This window comes from Pelecanus crispus, chromosome 5 (assembly GCF_030463565.1).
Source record: "Pelecanus crispus isolate bPelCri1 chromosome 5, bPelCri1.pri, whole genome shotgun sequence".
NCBI lineage: Eukaryota > Metazoa > Chordata > Aves > Pelecaniformes > Pelecanidae > Pelecanus > Pelecanus crispus.
Window position 1 is genome coordinate 12,926,316 of NC_134647.1, and position 15,822 is coordinate 12,942,137.

The following is a 15,822-nucleotide window of genomic DNA, read 5'->3' on the forward strand; positions in this document are numbered from 1 at the left end:
GGGGTGCTGCTGTTCGGGTACCAGGAGATCAAGATTCACTTCTCATCTTTGCTACAATCTCTCTTTCTAATCTTGAACAAATCATTTAATTTCCTTGTGATTCAGTTCATGATATCTACACTATAAATTCATGCTTGTTAATAGTCCCTTTTATTCTGCCAGAAAATGAGGAGAGTAAAATGTGACAACTAAGCAGGACAATAAACCATTCCAGAGGTTAAGGATATCTGGTCTCTGATATTTGTGTTTAACAAGAGATGTAGTGTATAATGATGACTCCTAGTGGAATGGTGTTTTAAATGGTGCCAAAATGAACAAAGATAACCTACATTCGGGCAGTCACTTTTTCTTCCGCCTGGGCATTCGCATGCTGAATGCACCGGCAAACCCTTGGTGTCCATCTCCCTTCCTCCTTCCCAGGCTTTTTCCTCATACTTAACAAGTTCTATTTATATATCTTCTAATATGTTCTGTTTGCTCAGTGATTTTCCTAGGAATGATAATTTGAGTATGGAGGGATAACTGATATAGCCTACCACAGTAAGGCTTTGATCAAAGTCCACAGTAGTTTTCCCCAGCATTTGGATGTTTTTATTGCTGAGAAAGTGGCTGTATTTTTTGGTTAGTTTGCCAGCTCTGCCTTTCTTAAGGAGAAAGTGATAATGTCCATTAGTAGTTTTAACCAGCAAAACGGGACAGGATTTTATCAGTCCATGTACAGTGTAACCACTGTTTGTAGCATCTCACACCTTCTATCTTTTTCTTTTCATCTTCTGTCATTCTATCCCACCCTTTGATTTCTCATTCAACATTTGGCCGGTAGTTCATCTGGTTCAAAATCGTCATTATTTTGTAGGTTTTGCTAGATTACTTCTGAGAGGATTATTCCCAAGGAAGATATTTGTTCCTTTTAAAGTCTTTTGAAGTGCTTAATTTCCATAATTATTCTCTTAATCAGTATTTTTTAAAAAAAAATCAACATTTTTCTGTCTTAGAAAATATTCATTTCAATAACTATGTAATCATTAAACTTCATTTTGAAAACATCATACAACTACAAGGTTTTTGTATTGTATCAGATGTTTGCATAGTTGGCTGCTCATCTGCACACCTGGTTCTGGTGATTTTGGCTCTATTCATGCACATAAGGACTGCAGGATCAAGCCTCTAACTGATGAAAACCAGTTAGAAGCTTCTGTCTTCCACCTCCCCAAAAATTTCCAAAATGCACATGAGATTACAAAAATCTCAATATTTAAATGGTGTATTTTAAGTTGAATTCCTTTTTAGCAAAAAGTGCACTAGGCTTCCAAAAACTGCACACAGGCGAAGTTGTTCACTAAATTGTTAGCAAAGTTGTCACCCTCCAAGATCTGTGTTTCTGTGCCAACAAACTGGTTTTAGTATCTCTGCTACCTAGGTATAGTTGGATGAGTGGCACATTCTGAGGCTGTGAAAGGTTAGCAGTGACCCTGAAGTACGGAAGCAGATGAAGGGAGCTGGAGAAAGAGCATCACAGCTATGCTGACTGTTACAGGGAAGTTCACCAAGGAGTGGTTTGCACTATTGTGGGAGATTTGATTTCAGTACTTGCAGGTATAGCTGTGACTGGCCTTAGTCTCCATAGTTTCTGTAATGATAGCTGTGAAGGGCATTAGGCTTCAGCATGGCTTAGCAAGATGCCCAGGGAACTGAACAACCCATGCTGAGGCCCATGTGGGATTGGCCTCCACGTTAGCTAATTCAGGTATGTCTGTCTGTGCCGCAGTTGTTCCTTCAGCAGAGCAATGGCATGGAAAGAAAAAGGCTGTTAGCTAGGGCCAGTAATACCCTAATGGAAGTCCTACCTCTTACCCTCATGATTTCATCTAATGTGCTTTGCATATGTTTTTGCAGATAAACCAGACCCACCTGCTGGAATACCTTGCGCATCAGACATACGGAGTTCCTCCCTCACTCTCTCGTGGTACGGCTCCTCTTACGATGGTGGAAGCGCGGTGCAGTCCTACACTGTGGAGATCTGGAACTCAGTGGATAACAAATGGACAGATCTCACTACCTGCCGCAGCACCTCGTTCAATGTGCAGGACCTGCAGGCTGACCGAGAGTACAAATTCCGTGTGCGAGCTGCTAATGTGTACGGCATCAGCGAGCCCAGTCAAGAATCCGAGCTGGTAAAAGTTGGAGAGAAACAAGAAGGTTAGTTTTTGAGGGGAAAAAAAAAAATCTAAATTAAATTAAACAATATCTTAACAGTTCCCCAGTGAGGTCACGCAGCTGTAGACACTCTTTTGCATGTCTCTCTGTGCAATGAATGCTTATGCTGGCTGGAAGTATGCTGAGTGCCTTTGCACACTTCTTGTAGGTGTCTGAGCATATAAGTTTTGCATGCATCCAATGGAAACTTGGTTTCAGGGACCCCAAAACCCTGCCTTGTGAAAGCAACCAATAATTCGGCTTCTGGCTTGCTGTGTGTGCTGGCTGACAGACAGTAGTTCAGTGCACAGGTGATAGGAGGTGAAACCTTTCACACATAAGTTACACATTCAGACCATGCCCAGTTGGAAAATGATGTTTGGTGGCTTTACCTGAAAAATACTGATGGATTCATTACACTTTATACTGGACACACCGTAGAAAAGCAAGCAATAAACACGATCCCAAATTTGCTTTTGGAAAAAGTAAGTATGCTTGCTACTAGCCAAGCACTGAATATGCAGTAGAAACTGAATTAGGCCCTCATACTTAGTTGTAGTTCCCATGCTTCAAATCCCAGCATGGTAGAGCACCTCAGTCCTGTTGTCGCTGGTACACTGATCTTGTGAATTCAAGGCTATCCTACTTACCATGTTGGTTTTGCAGTGTTATGGGTGCTAAAAATATTTTTTAGGGTTTGTGATTACAGTTGCACATACTTGCAAAAATATTTTTTGGTATCTTTTGCCTCTTACTTTTTGCTTAAGATCTTCTCAAAGGACTAATGGGAAGAGCTGGAGCATTTTAGAAATCATTTGGAAACCGGTACCAAAATTTTAAACACACACAAAAATCAGCATTATTTTTTAAAAACAGATACTGAATGCATATTTTTGTGCACACCCACATCTACCTACTGTGCAAGGATCTCTTTGATAGTAATACCACACTGAAAAGCCCAGACCACGAATAATGTGTTTTGCCATTTTTCCTGTCTTTGAGGAGTGGACTGTGTGTTGTATCTCTTCCCTCCTTACTTATGTATGCAGGGCTTTGGAGTTCTAAGTGTCTCACATAATCCTTGTGTTGTTATCTTTTATTGCCACAGCAAGACAAAATAATAGCAAAGTGGTGCAGCATCACACAACTGTGAGCCTCTCAACAGACATTCCAAACAAAAGTAAAACATATTTCTCTTCAGTGCTAAACTGGATGCATTCTGAGAAATTACTTTCCTCTATTTTAAAGATTTAAAACCTGATCTAAATCAAGATGCAGCTTCTCTTCAAAGCGGGGAAAAAAACATTAAGAGCAGCAATAAACTTGAAAGGAAGCTAGATGGTATTGGCTCTTCATAATAAAATTCCCTGTGTTTGAATGCCCTCTTTCTTTACTTGCAGGACGAACACCTTCTAGAGCTGGGGACCTGACTCTTCCCTGCATTTGTTTTTCCTAGAGCAAGCACTGCTTGTACTGGACCAAAGCAAATGAGCTATTTTTCTTTTTAAGACTGCAAGATTTCTTACATAGGTTTAATACAAAAAGGCTAGAAAGTGTATGAATCATTGTGATACGTATAAAAAACAAACAAACAAAAAAGTTGTTTTGAGTGAGAAGAAAACGTATTCTGTTTTCCAGAGGGTGGGTTGTCATGAGGGCTTCATGACTTTAATTCTTGGTACTGCAGCCAATGTGGAGAAAGGGCAAGTCATGTAAAGCGTGATTTTTCAGTGTGTGAATATAACTGGTGCTTTAATTAAAGGCAGTGGAAAATGCATGTGTTCAGCACCTCTCAAAGTCAGGACTTTAAGCTGCCATCTATATAAACACTTAGCTGAGTAACTAGGGATTTTCCATTGCTGCCAGAAAGACTGATTACTGATTTTCATACTGAGGTGGCCAGCGCATATTAGCAATTTCAATGTAATCTTAGTGAAGAAAGGCTTGGCTAACTTTTCACTGTGCATTTAAAGAGAACAGCTACTAAAATAAGGTTGTAAGTCACAACAGATTAAAGTAGGCATTGCCATGTTTGAGGAAAATTTGGTACCATTGCCTCACTTCTGAGAAAGGTTTTAGCACAGCTACTCAGCGCTTACCAAGCTCAGATATGTTCTGCGTATTTAATTTGGGCTTCCACTGGTGGACCAAAATGTTTCTAGTTCATGTCTTCATTACAGTGTCGCTGCAGAACTGGGAACTGGCTTCTTTGTCTAATCAGTATTTGGCAGACATTAACTACTGGCAGTGTGGTTGGGATCAGCTCCCTTATGCAGCCCTTAAAAGGGGAGGAAAATGTGATGTGCTGTATGCAAGTGTGGTTTCTAGCCGAGGAAGATCTGAGGACAGCTACCCCTGAGTGGGGAGGGCTCGCTTCCCTCCCTGCCTTTCTGGTAAATCACTGCAAACCAGCTTGTCTGTGCTGAGACATAGAAAGGTGGCAAATCCAGAAAAGACAGAAGGGCTTCAGTAACAGATTGTATCTACTTGATTGGCTTCGCTACCAGAACACAGATGCAGCATTATGTGTTGGCTATGAAAAGGTGCTGCCCATGCATCAGACCAGCTATCTGCTCACCCTGAACCCTTTTTTTCTGTGGTTTTCTTCTCATCTGCTGCATATAACTCTATACTCTAAAGCACCTAACAGCATCCAGAGTACCGCATTAATGTTTCATAACATAAATCGGTTGACACAGTGGGGATAAATCACTTGGTTAAGCTTGCACTCTACAATGGCAATGTGCAGCTTCAGCAGCTAAAAGGAGAATTGTACAGGTCACTGTGCAACTGCCTTTGCAGTTTCTCAAATTACTGGGCATAGCCACAGGTCTTAGGAGTAAGCCCAAGCAGTGTAAGTAATACATAACAACATTGCAGCTACAACCCCTTTCCCCTCATGCTTGCAGGCAACATAGGGACCAACACACAAACCGGTGCTACTGACAGTTCTTGCACATGAAAATTAAAAATGACAATCAAGACACTCAGGCCAGCTTTTAGTCTCTCTTATGTCACTGGGCTTGCCAATGTCTCTGCTTGTCTTTGAGTACGCCTGCAGAACTGAGGCTCCATTTGGACCTCAATGATTTCAAAATTCAGCCATGCTCAGGGAAGTGCATGCTGTCCAAATTTTCTAGTCATCTTGAGTCTGAAAAATTTGTCTTGATGCTTTGCAGTAAAACTTTTCATGTACAAACTTGCTTTACTTTTGGATTTGCAATCAAAAAAATGCATAGAAAAGCCAGAAAAGGACTTGTCATTGAACGAGAAGTATTGTTACTGATTTTAATATTTTTAATTTATTTTCTGTTTCACTAAGGCATTCCTAAAGCTATTTATTAGATGACTTTGAACTGATTCAGTATGCTGATGTTTCTAGTAGGCAGGTAAAACAGAAAAGTACTGCAAAACACATTAACTTGATTTATTAAGAAATGGTGACCAGATTGTGATTGTGTAGTCAATAGTCATGTAGAAGTGGTGAAGAGATTTTAATTATGAAGTTAATGCACAAACTCCCTGACTGCTTTTTGCTGCTTAGCCACAGGGTCTACCAGTTGCCCATGTTACTGTGAATAATTTGACTATCTTATGTAAGTACCATATCCTACATAATAAGTTATCCATGTCTTTTTATTTTCATCACAGAACTTAAAGAGGATGAAGTGGAACTATCTGATGATGGTAAGACGTTCATATTTTAATCAGGACAAATGCAAATCTGTATTTTTAATTCATGGTTTATGGAGGTTTTAATCATGGTCCTTAATACTTATTTGTAGAAGGGAAAGAAACAGAGGTCAACTATCGGACGGTTACTATCAACACTGAACAAAAAGTTTCAGATGTCTATAATATTGAAGAAAGACTGGGATCGTAAGTACTGCGTTGTGCTTTTGAAGACATGGAGTTTTCGAGGCTGCCAGTCAATTATAAAGATCATGTGCATTCATTCTTTGACGGTGTCTTGCACTTTCAACATTTGAGCTGGGCTCCTCTGTTGCAGTAAAAATAGATTTTAACATATGTTGACCTCCACTCCATAAAGATCCTTTATTCCTATTAATTGGGAATTTTAAATAGGCCCTACATACATTTTTGACAAGGAAAATGGAGCCCACAAATGAATAAAACTAGAGGATTAATTCATTGTTCAGTATTCTAAAAGCTAGCTGAAAAAAAGGTACACATTGTGTACTTGCACTTCCATTATAGCCATTAGTGGTAATAAGATTATCCTGCCCACGGGCTAGAATCTCTGTTGACAGCGGTCATAATCCCAAGAGCATTAATAGTATTGCTCCGTGAAGGTCAGTGATTAGCCTGGCTGTGTTTCTCAGTGCTCAGACTCGTGGTTATGTGAATTGGCATGCCATGATAATCTTTCAGCAATTTGTGCTGCTGGTGGTGCTGAAGGCCAGGGGATCCTCAATGCTGCCATTAACAAATCTTGATAAGTGTATTGTAGAGGTAGGACTGTACATATACAGCAATGTGAAATAATAGCAGTGAAGCCTCCAGCATTCAGATTCTGATTTCACCTATATCCTATATCCTATGCCTGAGATGTCTCCTATCTGCTGCCTCTTCAGAGGTGTATGACCTATAGAAAACCATGTGCAGAAAAACTTGAGTCACATGAATTAAAGACTGGTAGGAGTCCATTTTTTTGAACGCTCTTATATAAAATGTGCTAATTGGAATACTGGGGTATCACTGAATGTGGTATTCATGCAAAAATTCTTGCAGATTACTCTGCACAAAATCAGTACAGAACAGTACTTGATATGAAGACATTTTTATTTCAGAATGGAGTGGTTGTGCTGGAATATTTAGTAAAATGTTGCTGTTCATGGTGGCCCATACATTGCAAAAATGTTTTATGGAAATAGTTATATATTTTCAGGGGGAAATTTGGACAAGTCTTTAGGCTTGTTGAAAAGAAGACTGGAAAAGTTTGGGCAGGAAAATTTTTCAAAGCATATTCTGCTAAGGAGAAAGAAAACATAAGGGATGAAATCAGCATCATGAACTGTCTACATCATCCAAAACTTGTCCAGTGTGTAGATGCCTTTGAAGAAAAAGCCAACATCGTTATGGTCTTGGAAATGTAAGTATAAAGCAGATCACACAAACAAAGCTAATAATGTTGAAAATAATTGTGCATACAAAAGTAGCAACTTACCTAGATATGGGACTGTCAAAAGCTTCAGCATCTGCAGGGCCTGGATGGTTTTCACATCTTGCAAGTTTTTCCAATTATTTATCCAACTTGTTTAAACTGTGTAAGTGAATCTGTGTTGTATCTCTTAAAAATCAGTGAAGATGTGCTACAGTCTTTATTGTCTAGTTTGCTTGGTTTTTAATCAGGTACATGTGGTGGTTTTCTGTAGCTCACTTATTGCCAGCTTGGGAGGGGAGAGGAAAAAGTTAGCTGCAATTTGGGCTTGCATTTAGAACCAAAATATGTTTAAGGAGGAGAAAAAATATTTTTTCTTAGGCAGTTCTAAACATGTATTGAAGAAGCTTGTGTCATATTTCACTTAAACACTGATCACTTGTCTCTTGCAGACAATTGAATGTTGGGGTACAACAGATAGTAGGAGAGAAAGATATGCTTGAGAATGCAAACATCTAAGCTACATTCTAACAAAACTGTTGAATTTCCATGGATATTTCACCCAGGCAAATTTATAGTATCCAAAAGGTATTTGGAACACTTTAATTTTCATCAGGTGCTATATCCAGCTTTTATTTTTTTAAGAGACCTTAAAGGATTAGTCTGATGTGTTTTTCCTGCAACAACATAAATCCTCTGACTGCAAAGCATTTATTTATAATAAGGGAGTGCTGTCTGAAAAATCTCCACAAGTGAACACCTGTTCTAAGTCTAGATCAGTAGATGCAGAAAGATTGGTTACACTGTTTCCCCCAAAAAACTAATTAAACATGAATTAATCTGCCTCTAATGTCAATACACAGATTCTCCATGATGGTCAGTTATAGCAGTTGTTAGAAGGGAATTTATCCTTTACTTGAAAGTCATTGCACTCTTCAGCCAAAGCTATACAATTAAGAAAAGCTAATTTGAAGATAGCCTATGTTGCTGTCTTGTTCTTGTTGAGTAAGATAGCAACACTTATTTTTACCTCCCAGAAATTGTTTGCCTTGAGCTACTTATGCCACACCACTGTGGAAATAGCAGAAAAGCACCACAAAAGCAGTGTTGTAAAGCATCTCACAGGGCTGTGACTTGGGTATCTTTATGCTTAAAGATAGTAGGTAATTACTTCCAGAAAAAAAGGTTCAGAACATGTTCATGCACCAGAATTCATTATAAGAAAATAATCTGCACAGCGTGGGATGGAAAGTAATGGTCAGACTTCAGAAACAATAATGACCAACATTTACATCATCCAGAACGCACCTGCTTCGTGTGAATCCCATACTTGGGGATTCCCATACTAGCAGCTGGAAAGAAAATGAAATGCTGATCTGTGATGATGTTTTTCCCCAAAAGTGACATCAGTCACTGTTCTGCTGCCACATCTCCTTCATGCGCTGTCTACTGCAAGGAGAAGCGGGTTTTTTGCTGGCTGGAAGTGCTGAATAAGATATAAATTATTAAAAGCAAAAGAGACTGTATGTCTATTTCTCTTGCTTGGCACTTGGCTAGACTATGTGCAAACTACTGTTGCACTAGCATATTTCAGAGACAGGATCTCCATTATACAACCTTGGTATTTATGTGCAAGAAGGTGCCTTTATTTTTAGATTCAGCAGTTGAGCAAGCTGATGACGGTAAGGGAAGGGAACCCTACTTAGTTTGGAATTGGGAGCTGGCAGACCTAATGGAAAACAAGGAAATGTATAAAGAGTTTTGAACAGCATATGGCTTTACACTCCATTAGTTCCCCCCCTGCAAAAAAAGGGCGGTTACTTTTTAAAAAGATAGAAAAGTGCAATCAAATTTAAAGTAGTTTTGTTAACCGGTCTAATTAGGATGTGATTTTAGTTCGGGGTGGCCACCTTTTCTGGCTTTTGAACCCCCACACTGAAATTTCCATAGTGTCGAGAGCCGCAGGAGGAGGCATTCTTAAAGCGGCACGCAGGCAGGCAGGCAGTAGCAGTCTGTCCCTGCTCTGGAGCAGGTCTGGCAGCGAGATGCTTGTGTGACACCTTCGTGTCCGATGACTTGGTAGCCTCTCCACTGTCACATGTTACCGAGCTGACACAGTCCCAGCATGGCAGCTGCACCTGTATCGTTAGAGAGCCACTGATGGATATTTCTGGTTTAGCTATTAAGCTAATATTTCTTTGCATATCAAAGAAGTTGTGGGAAATACCTTCAAAAATTCTTAGTATCCAAGCTGTTCTCTTTATTCCCATCAGAGTCTAAATGCATGGATTTCAAATAAATCAAGCTTACCTGCCATCAGTCTCCTTTTAAACCAGATTTTAGCAGTGACTGGAATTTAGCAGCTCCCCGTTCACTCAAGTTGGAGCTATCAATGAGAAGCACATTTGGATTTTTCTTCCCTGATATTCAGCCTAAATTTGTCATTTTAATTTTATTCCCATATCTTTCTTACAACTTTTTGAACTTCACCCTCTCTCCTTTTAATATTTGTCATGCCACTATTTTATATGGTTTGATTTCATATTTATAATAAGTTAAGAATTTTTTATTGTTCATTTAAAATAAAACACTATAATGATTCAAATCTTATAATCATAGAATCATAGAATGGTTTGGGTTGGAAGGGACCTTAAAGATCATGTAGTTCCAACCCCCCTGCCATGGGCAGGGACACCTTCCACTAGACCAGGTTGCTCAAAGCCCCATCCAACCTGGCCTTGAACACTTCCAGGGATGGGGCATCCACAGCTTCTCTGGGCAACCTGTTCCAGTGCCTTACCACCCTCACAGTCAAGAATTTCTTCCTTATATCTGATCTGAATCTGCCCTCTTTCAGTTTACAGCCATTACCCCTTGCCCTGTCACTACATGCCCTTGTAAAAAGTCCCTCTCCAGCTTTCTTGTAGGCCCCCTTCACTTGGTGTGCTCTTCCCTGGAAACCCTCCCATCTGCCATTTGCTGGGAGTCAGGGGCAAATTTCAGGCATTTTCTTTTCAAATATAGAGATGTACTGGTTCCACAGTGGAAAAAGAATATCTGAAAAATAGTAGCATGTTGTGAATGGCATTCAGCACTGGGAGCTTAATTCCTTTAAAGTTTTCACATACTTCAGATAGTTTATTTTTACATAGATCAGAAGAAGATTATTGTATTGCAATTAAGATTATTAAAGCAAAATTTCAGCATTGAACTCCATTCAGTTGGTGTGATTTAAGTCAGAACAAGTGACTAAGGTTTTCTCTTCTTTTCAAAGGGAGATTTATTAAAATGCAGTTGAATATTTGCCTGGGCAACTCCAACGTTTCTCACTGTTCCTCCATGAACAAAACCTTATAACAAAAACAAAAAATTATAATGTGTATTCTGTGACTCTATAGACAGGAATATTTTCCTCTGTGACCTAACCTAGGAAGACTGAAAAGAGGAGAATCTAGAAGAGAATGAGAGATTTAGATTCTGACCTAGTTGTGACTGTTTGAAGAAAGCCGACTTCTCCTTCTGTGTATACATAGAACCTATCTGCATTGGTTCAATTCAGCTTCCTAACCTGGCAAAAATTAAACTGGATTTGGCTTAGGATATAAATGCAAAAATATGCACTCTATAAATGCAATTGCAGTTTAATCTAATGATGTTAGCAGACGGTCTAGAGGTACCAGGGTAAAAACAGCATGCAGATGTATTAACAGTAGTTAATTTCCAAATAATATGCTAAAAAGTAGCACTTGAGACAATGGTACGATTTCTGAATATTTTTCACTTTAGGGATCTGAAAAGTATGGCAGTCTTATAGTAAAAATAAGTTGTTGCTATTGGTGTTAAATAGTCAAAAAACAGCTGGTACTTTTTAGAGTTAGGATGGTTATCATTTGCAATTGCAGAGTGCTCAATTTTGCATACAGAGGTTTTCATAAATACCTCCATACTGGTTAATGTCTTACTGAAGTAACAGAATACTAGATCCCCAACTTATCAGAGCTGTTTATTGAACAGCTCTAGCCATATTATTGGCTTTATGTTACAAATGTGCCATAATCCAGCGTAACCTCTCAGTTTGTCAAACTTATGCCATTCTTGCTTTTTTCATGTTAATAGGAAACTGCAGTAGCATTTCTGATCATATGTTTTCTGAAATCTTATAGCCAAAGCAATAAATGTGTCCAGAACTCCAGATGTTTCAGTTCCAGTTTAGTACATGAGGGATATAATCATATATCTGACAACCTGCAAACATTGGAAGGCCAGTTTTCAGTTGTGTAGTTTCTTTCTGTTACTGAAATGTGCAACTACATTTGGCAATGAGCGTGAATGCTGCAAAATATTAACCAATATAAAGACCATGGATCATTTAATTTAGAACAGATTTCTAAAAGCAAAGCTGCTCTTCACCATTTGCTCCTTTCTGTATGGGTCATTTACCCACCGCATACAAAAAAGTATTTCCCATCTTTGGATGTAAGCAGATAAACCAGTTGAGTGATTACTCAGAATTTAAAAAAAAAAAAAAACAAACCCAAACCACAACTTAAATTTTGCTTCATTAAATCTAGGTTAAACATGTCCCACTTTAGTTCCACAAACAGTTCAATGCGGGAGATTCTACCCTGGAAAGATCAATTATTTCACATCTTAAATAAACATAAAAATGGAATTGACCTACAAGGAGCGTGATCATGGCTCAGCTAAAAATACCAGCAATGAAAAAGTTGTGTGTTATATCCTTGTCCTGTCATAGCTAAGGAGGAAATTCCCTCTGAGCTTGCTTGGGTCAGTAATTTACCCTTTGAGCGTTGCATTCCAATTAACCATATCATTTGAATTCTTGCTTCTTCAGTCTTTCTTTGTCACTCTCTGTCTCTCTTCTTCCCAAATTTTTGCTCATCTACTAGAAGTTTTGTCCTCTTTTGCTGGGACCCATCCCATGTATTTTAGCTTTCTGTATTTCTAAATTATGGTATCTGCACTTGTGTAGTGATGGAGCATAGGAGGGAAGGAAGCAGTGAGAAACATGAGCTCAGAGTCTGGAGCAGTGTTATAAACACGTCGGCGGGGTGACAATCACACGGCACACGCTTTATTGCCAGCTGCAGGTGGCTGAAGCCTAAAGGCAGGATGTAAATCCAGCTACATCCTACTGCCTGGGATAACAGTATGAGTGCTTGCTTCACAGTCATAACCTGGGAAAGAGATTGAGAATGGAAAAAATCTATTGAGTGAATCCACAGGCAAGAGGCGATTCTTCCTATGTGATCCTTGTGTCTATGGAAAGTGCCATTACAAAACATGGATTGCGTCCTGAAGTGACTACTGCAAGCTTAACTATCAGTATTTCTGTAAAGGAAATAGTTTGATTACTCCCAAAATGAAAATGCTACAGAAGTCCTCTTTTTATTCTGTCTTTCGTAGGGTTTCTGGAGGAGAACTCTTTGAACGAATCATTGATGAAGACTTTGAACTGACAGAGAGAGAGTGCATTAAATATATGAAGCAGATTTCAGAAGGAGTTCAGTACATCCATAAGCAGGGTATTGTCCACTTGGATTTGAAGCCAGAAAATATTATGTGTGTCAACAAGACCGGTACAAGTATCAAACTCATTGACTTTGGACTTGCAAGAAGATTAGGTAATGACTTTTCTGCCTGTTTCAATATGACATTGGTAAAAGGGCATGACAAGCAGTAATTCATGCTTACTATTTTATTCTTTCATGTATAGAGAGTAAATAGGCATGTTTCTTATAAATAGTTCTGGTTTTAGGAAAAAATAGAAAAGGGAAAAAGAAGACATTCAAGAGTGAGAGTGGGGCACCTCCTCTTCAAGAGGAGTTTGCAGTGAAGTGTATACAAGCTACCTGTCTGTTTCTATGGCTAGGGTATCCCTGTAGGTTACAAGGTAGAATACACAGTAGTAGTAATGTTAACAAATATTTACATTTGCTACAGGAAACCGTAAAACACTAACACTCTAACTGTAAAAAATAGAACAAAACCTTGATCTTCATGAATACTACAAATCCTTTTAACTTTTGTAACAGCAGGAGTTAACTGATGTTCTAGAAGCCTTTCAGATATGGATAATTGCATTCAATTTACATTTCCCCATTAGTTTTATCATTTCTTATCCTAAACAGCAGCATATTGTCATACATGTTAACATGGGAGGAATTCTATAAAGAGCTGTGTTTTGGTCATGCTCAAAATGATTAATAAAATAGCACTACTTAAAAATAATGCAGTGTGACTGGGGGGAGGGAAGTTCCATTTGACAAGCTCCTCCTCTTCCTAAGCTGTTTTTAGCTGCTTCCTATCATGCATTTTGGACTAAGCTTTCCAACATGCTCTGCAATTTGAAAGCCATGTATGTTAGTGTTAAACAATAACAACATCACACAGTGATCTTTTTAATCTTGTATTTTCACAAGAGAAAAAATATCATTCCAGGAATTGAAAGGTGCTAAAATACTTTATGAACCTGTTCTACTGGGAGAGCTGAGATTTGTGGCTCTTCTGCCATTAAATTGATTGGGACAACTCATATGAATTGCTACTCTCCATATAAAAGGGCCCACAGCTAGATTCTTAGTTGTAATCTTGTAATCTGCCTTCCCTCTTTAAACCAAATTATATTTAATACTCATTAAAAAGTAGAACAATGATTTTTGTAAGCGTACAGCTTGGAATTACAACCTTCTGGTTTTTGTTATCTGTCTATATGCTGCTCATCCTACTTCTTTTGACACTGAAGTAACAGACTACTGCGTACCCAAGAATATAATTTTACTAAAACAAACAAAAAATGGTATGTTGAATGAATAGGGGAAAAGAAATCTGCTTTTCAGATTTTTAGAGTATGTTCAACTCCAAAAGGGTATGACATGAATCTTGGTCACATGGACACTGTGAACTCAGAGATAAGGTGTTTATTTCATTCATTAAAAAAAGAGATCTCTGCCATTTATGTTCCTTCATATGGAGCCAATAGTTTTCTGGGTGCATGAACTGGATTTTGTTCTTGTTGAGGAAACAGATGAACTGTTAAGTAAGTTCCAGTGCTGAAGTTTTTGTTATCAGAGGTGTGTGAAAGACTTCATCCCATGATGTCCCAGCTGTCAGCCTGAAAACTATACATTTACTGCTGAACTGAGTGGATTTCACCAGCAGAGATATAACGTAACCACAGAATGGCCTTTTTATCTTCAACTACCTTTTTAACTTCAAACCACAGTTAAACCTACATTTAGCAAAAGGGAGATCCTATTTTCAGTAGCCTGTTCATATCCATCAGCTTTTCCATTTTGCTGTTAATCTTGTGGCATCACTGTATATTGCATGGCTGACACTATCTTGTGAGCTGCTACAGTCATACCATATGTAATAAATCTCTAACCTGTATAAAACTGTAGAAAGATGAGAGCTATGGGCACTGACACTGATTTTGATTTTACAATACTGTACATTCATTTGGCTTAATACGTTGCTAATTCTTGCGAAGTTACATTATAGGTATTTGCTATCTTTTGTCAGCCTGCTGTTCTAGATAACTCAGTGTGTGTGTGATTTCTCTAGGAAGAGAAAGTGCCCTCCCGTTCCATGTCCATAAAGCAAAAGCACCTTGTTAATCATGAAGATGTTCGTAACATTTTGGTTCAGATGTTTTCCAAACGTAGAAAATGATTCTTACTGTTTCATTTCCTTACAAAAATTGCTAAAACCACTTTTCACTAAGTGCCCTCCTCTTGCCAGCTGTCTGATGTGGTGCACTGAGGGCACGTTCCTCCAGTTGTGTTCCTTCAAGCCTTGTGATTTTGAAATTGGCTGTCAAATTCACTTTGGCTTTGATAGATGTGGGATTGGAGCCCTCATACTATGGACCTGACCCTGGTTGAGCAGAACCACGCAACCAAGTGCCTGCTGAAGGGAACAGTGGCTGATTTTGCACTTCATCTTCTGAGATTTACTTTTAACCTTTTGTAACTAGTGCAAACTAATGCCTCTAAATATTCAGTGTTTTGATCAGTTTTAAAGAGATTAGAACCAGCTCCTTCTGCAGTCATCTTCTGCAGCTAATTAGTTCTCTTACACTGTCAGGAAATACCAAAGCTGCAGTGGGATATTTTCCTGACCTTTTTTGGTGTGCTGAGGAACACATGTAGAAAATTGTTTAAGATAAACTTCTTGAGGAGAAAAGAGAATGGGTTTTGAGTACTGTAAAGATTTTTTTTTAATCAGTTAATTATACACAGTGTTGGCAACAGTTTCCAGCTAGCTTGTCAGCTTTCTGTTTGAACTAAGGGATATCCAAACACAGATCCTACTTGTGTACTAAGCTTGCAAACATCTGGGCAAAGATTTGACATATTATTGCATAGAAAAGGTCTTATTATTTTCTTTTCTTTTTTCTTTTATACACAGAAAATGCTATATCAGTTGTTTCGCACTGTATGCTTGCACTCAAGTGCCATGTTTTCAAAGAAAAGCATTTC

General features: G+C 38.6%; 1 protein-coding gene across 3 annotated transcripts in view; it reads left to right on the forward strand.

Moving 5' to 3' along the window:
• Window positions 1-15,822, forward strand: part of MYLK (myosin light chain kinase) — a 225,921-nt gene that overhangs the window by 192,831 nt on the left and 17,268 nt on the right. For 2 of the 3 annotated variants that reach the window (XM_075710329.1, XM_075710327.1), the window contains 6 exons: window positions 1,897-2,199; window positions 3,835-3,837; window positions 5,848-5,883; window positions 5,982-6,075; window positions 7,106-7,309; window positions 12,746-12,963. In XM_075710329.1, coding sequence (XP_075566444.1) covers window positions 1,897-2,199; window positions 3,835-3,837; window positions 5,848-5,883; window positions 5,982-6,075; window positions 7,106-7,309; window positions 12,746-12,963 — 858 coding nt within the window. The remainder of the gene's footprint in view (window positions 1-1,896; window positions 2,200-3,834; window positions 3,838-5,847; window positions 5,884-5,981; window positions 6,076-7,105; window positions 7,310-12,745; window positions 12,964-15,822) is intronic. The other variant, XM_075710326.1, reaches the window with a different exon arrangement.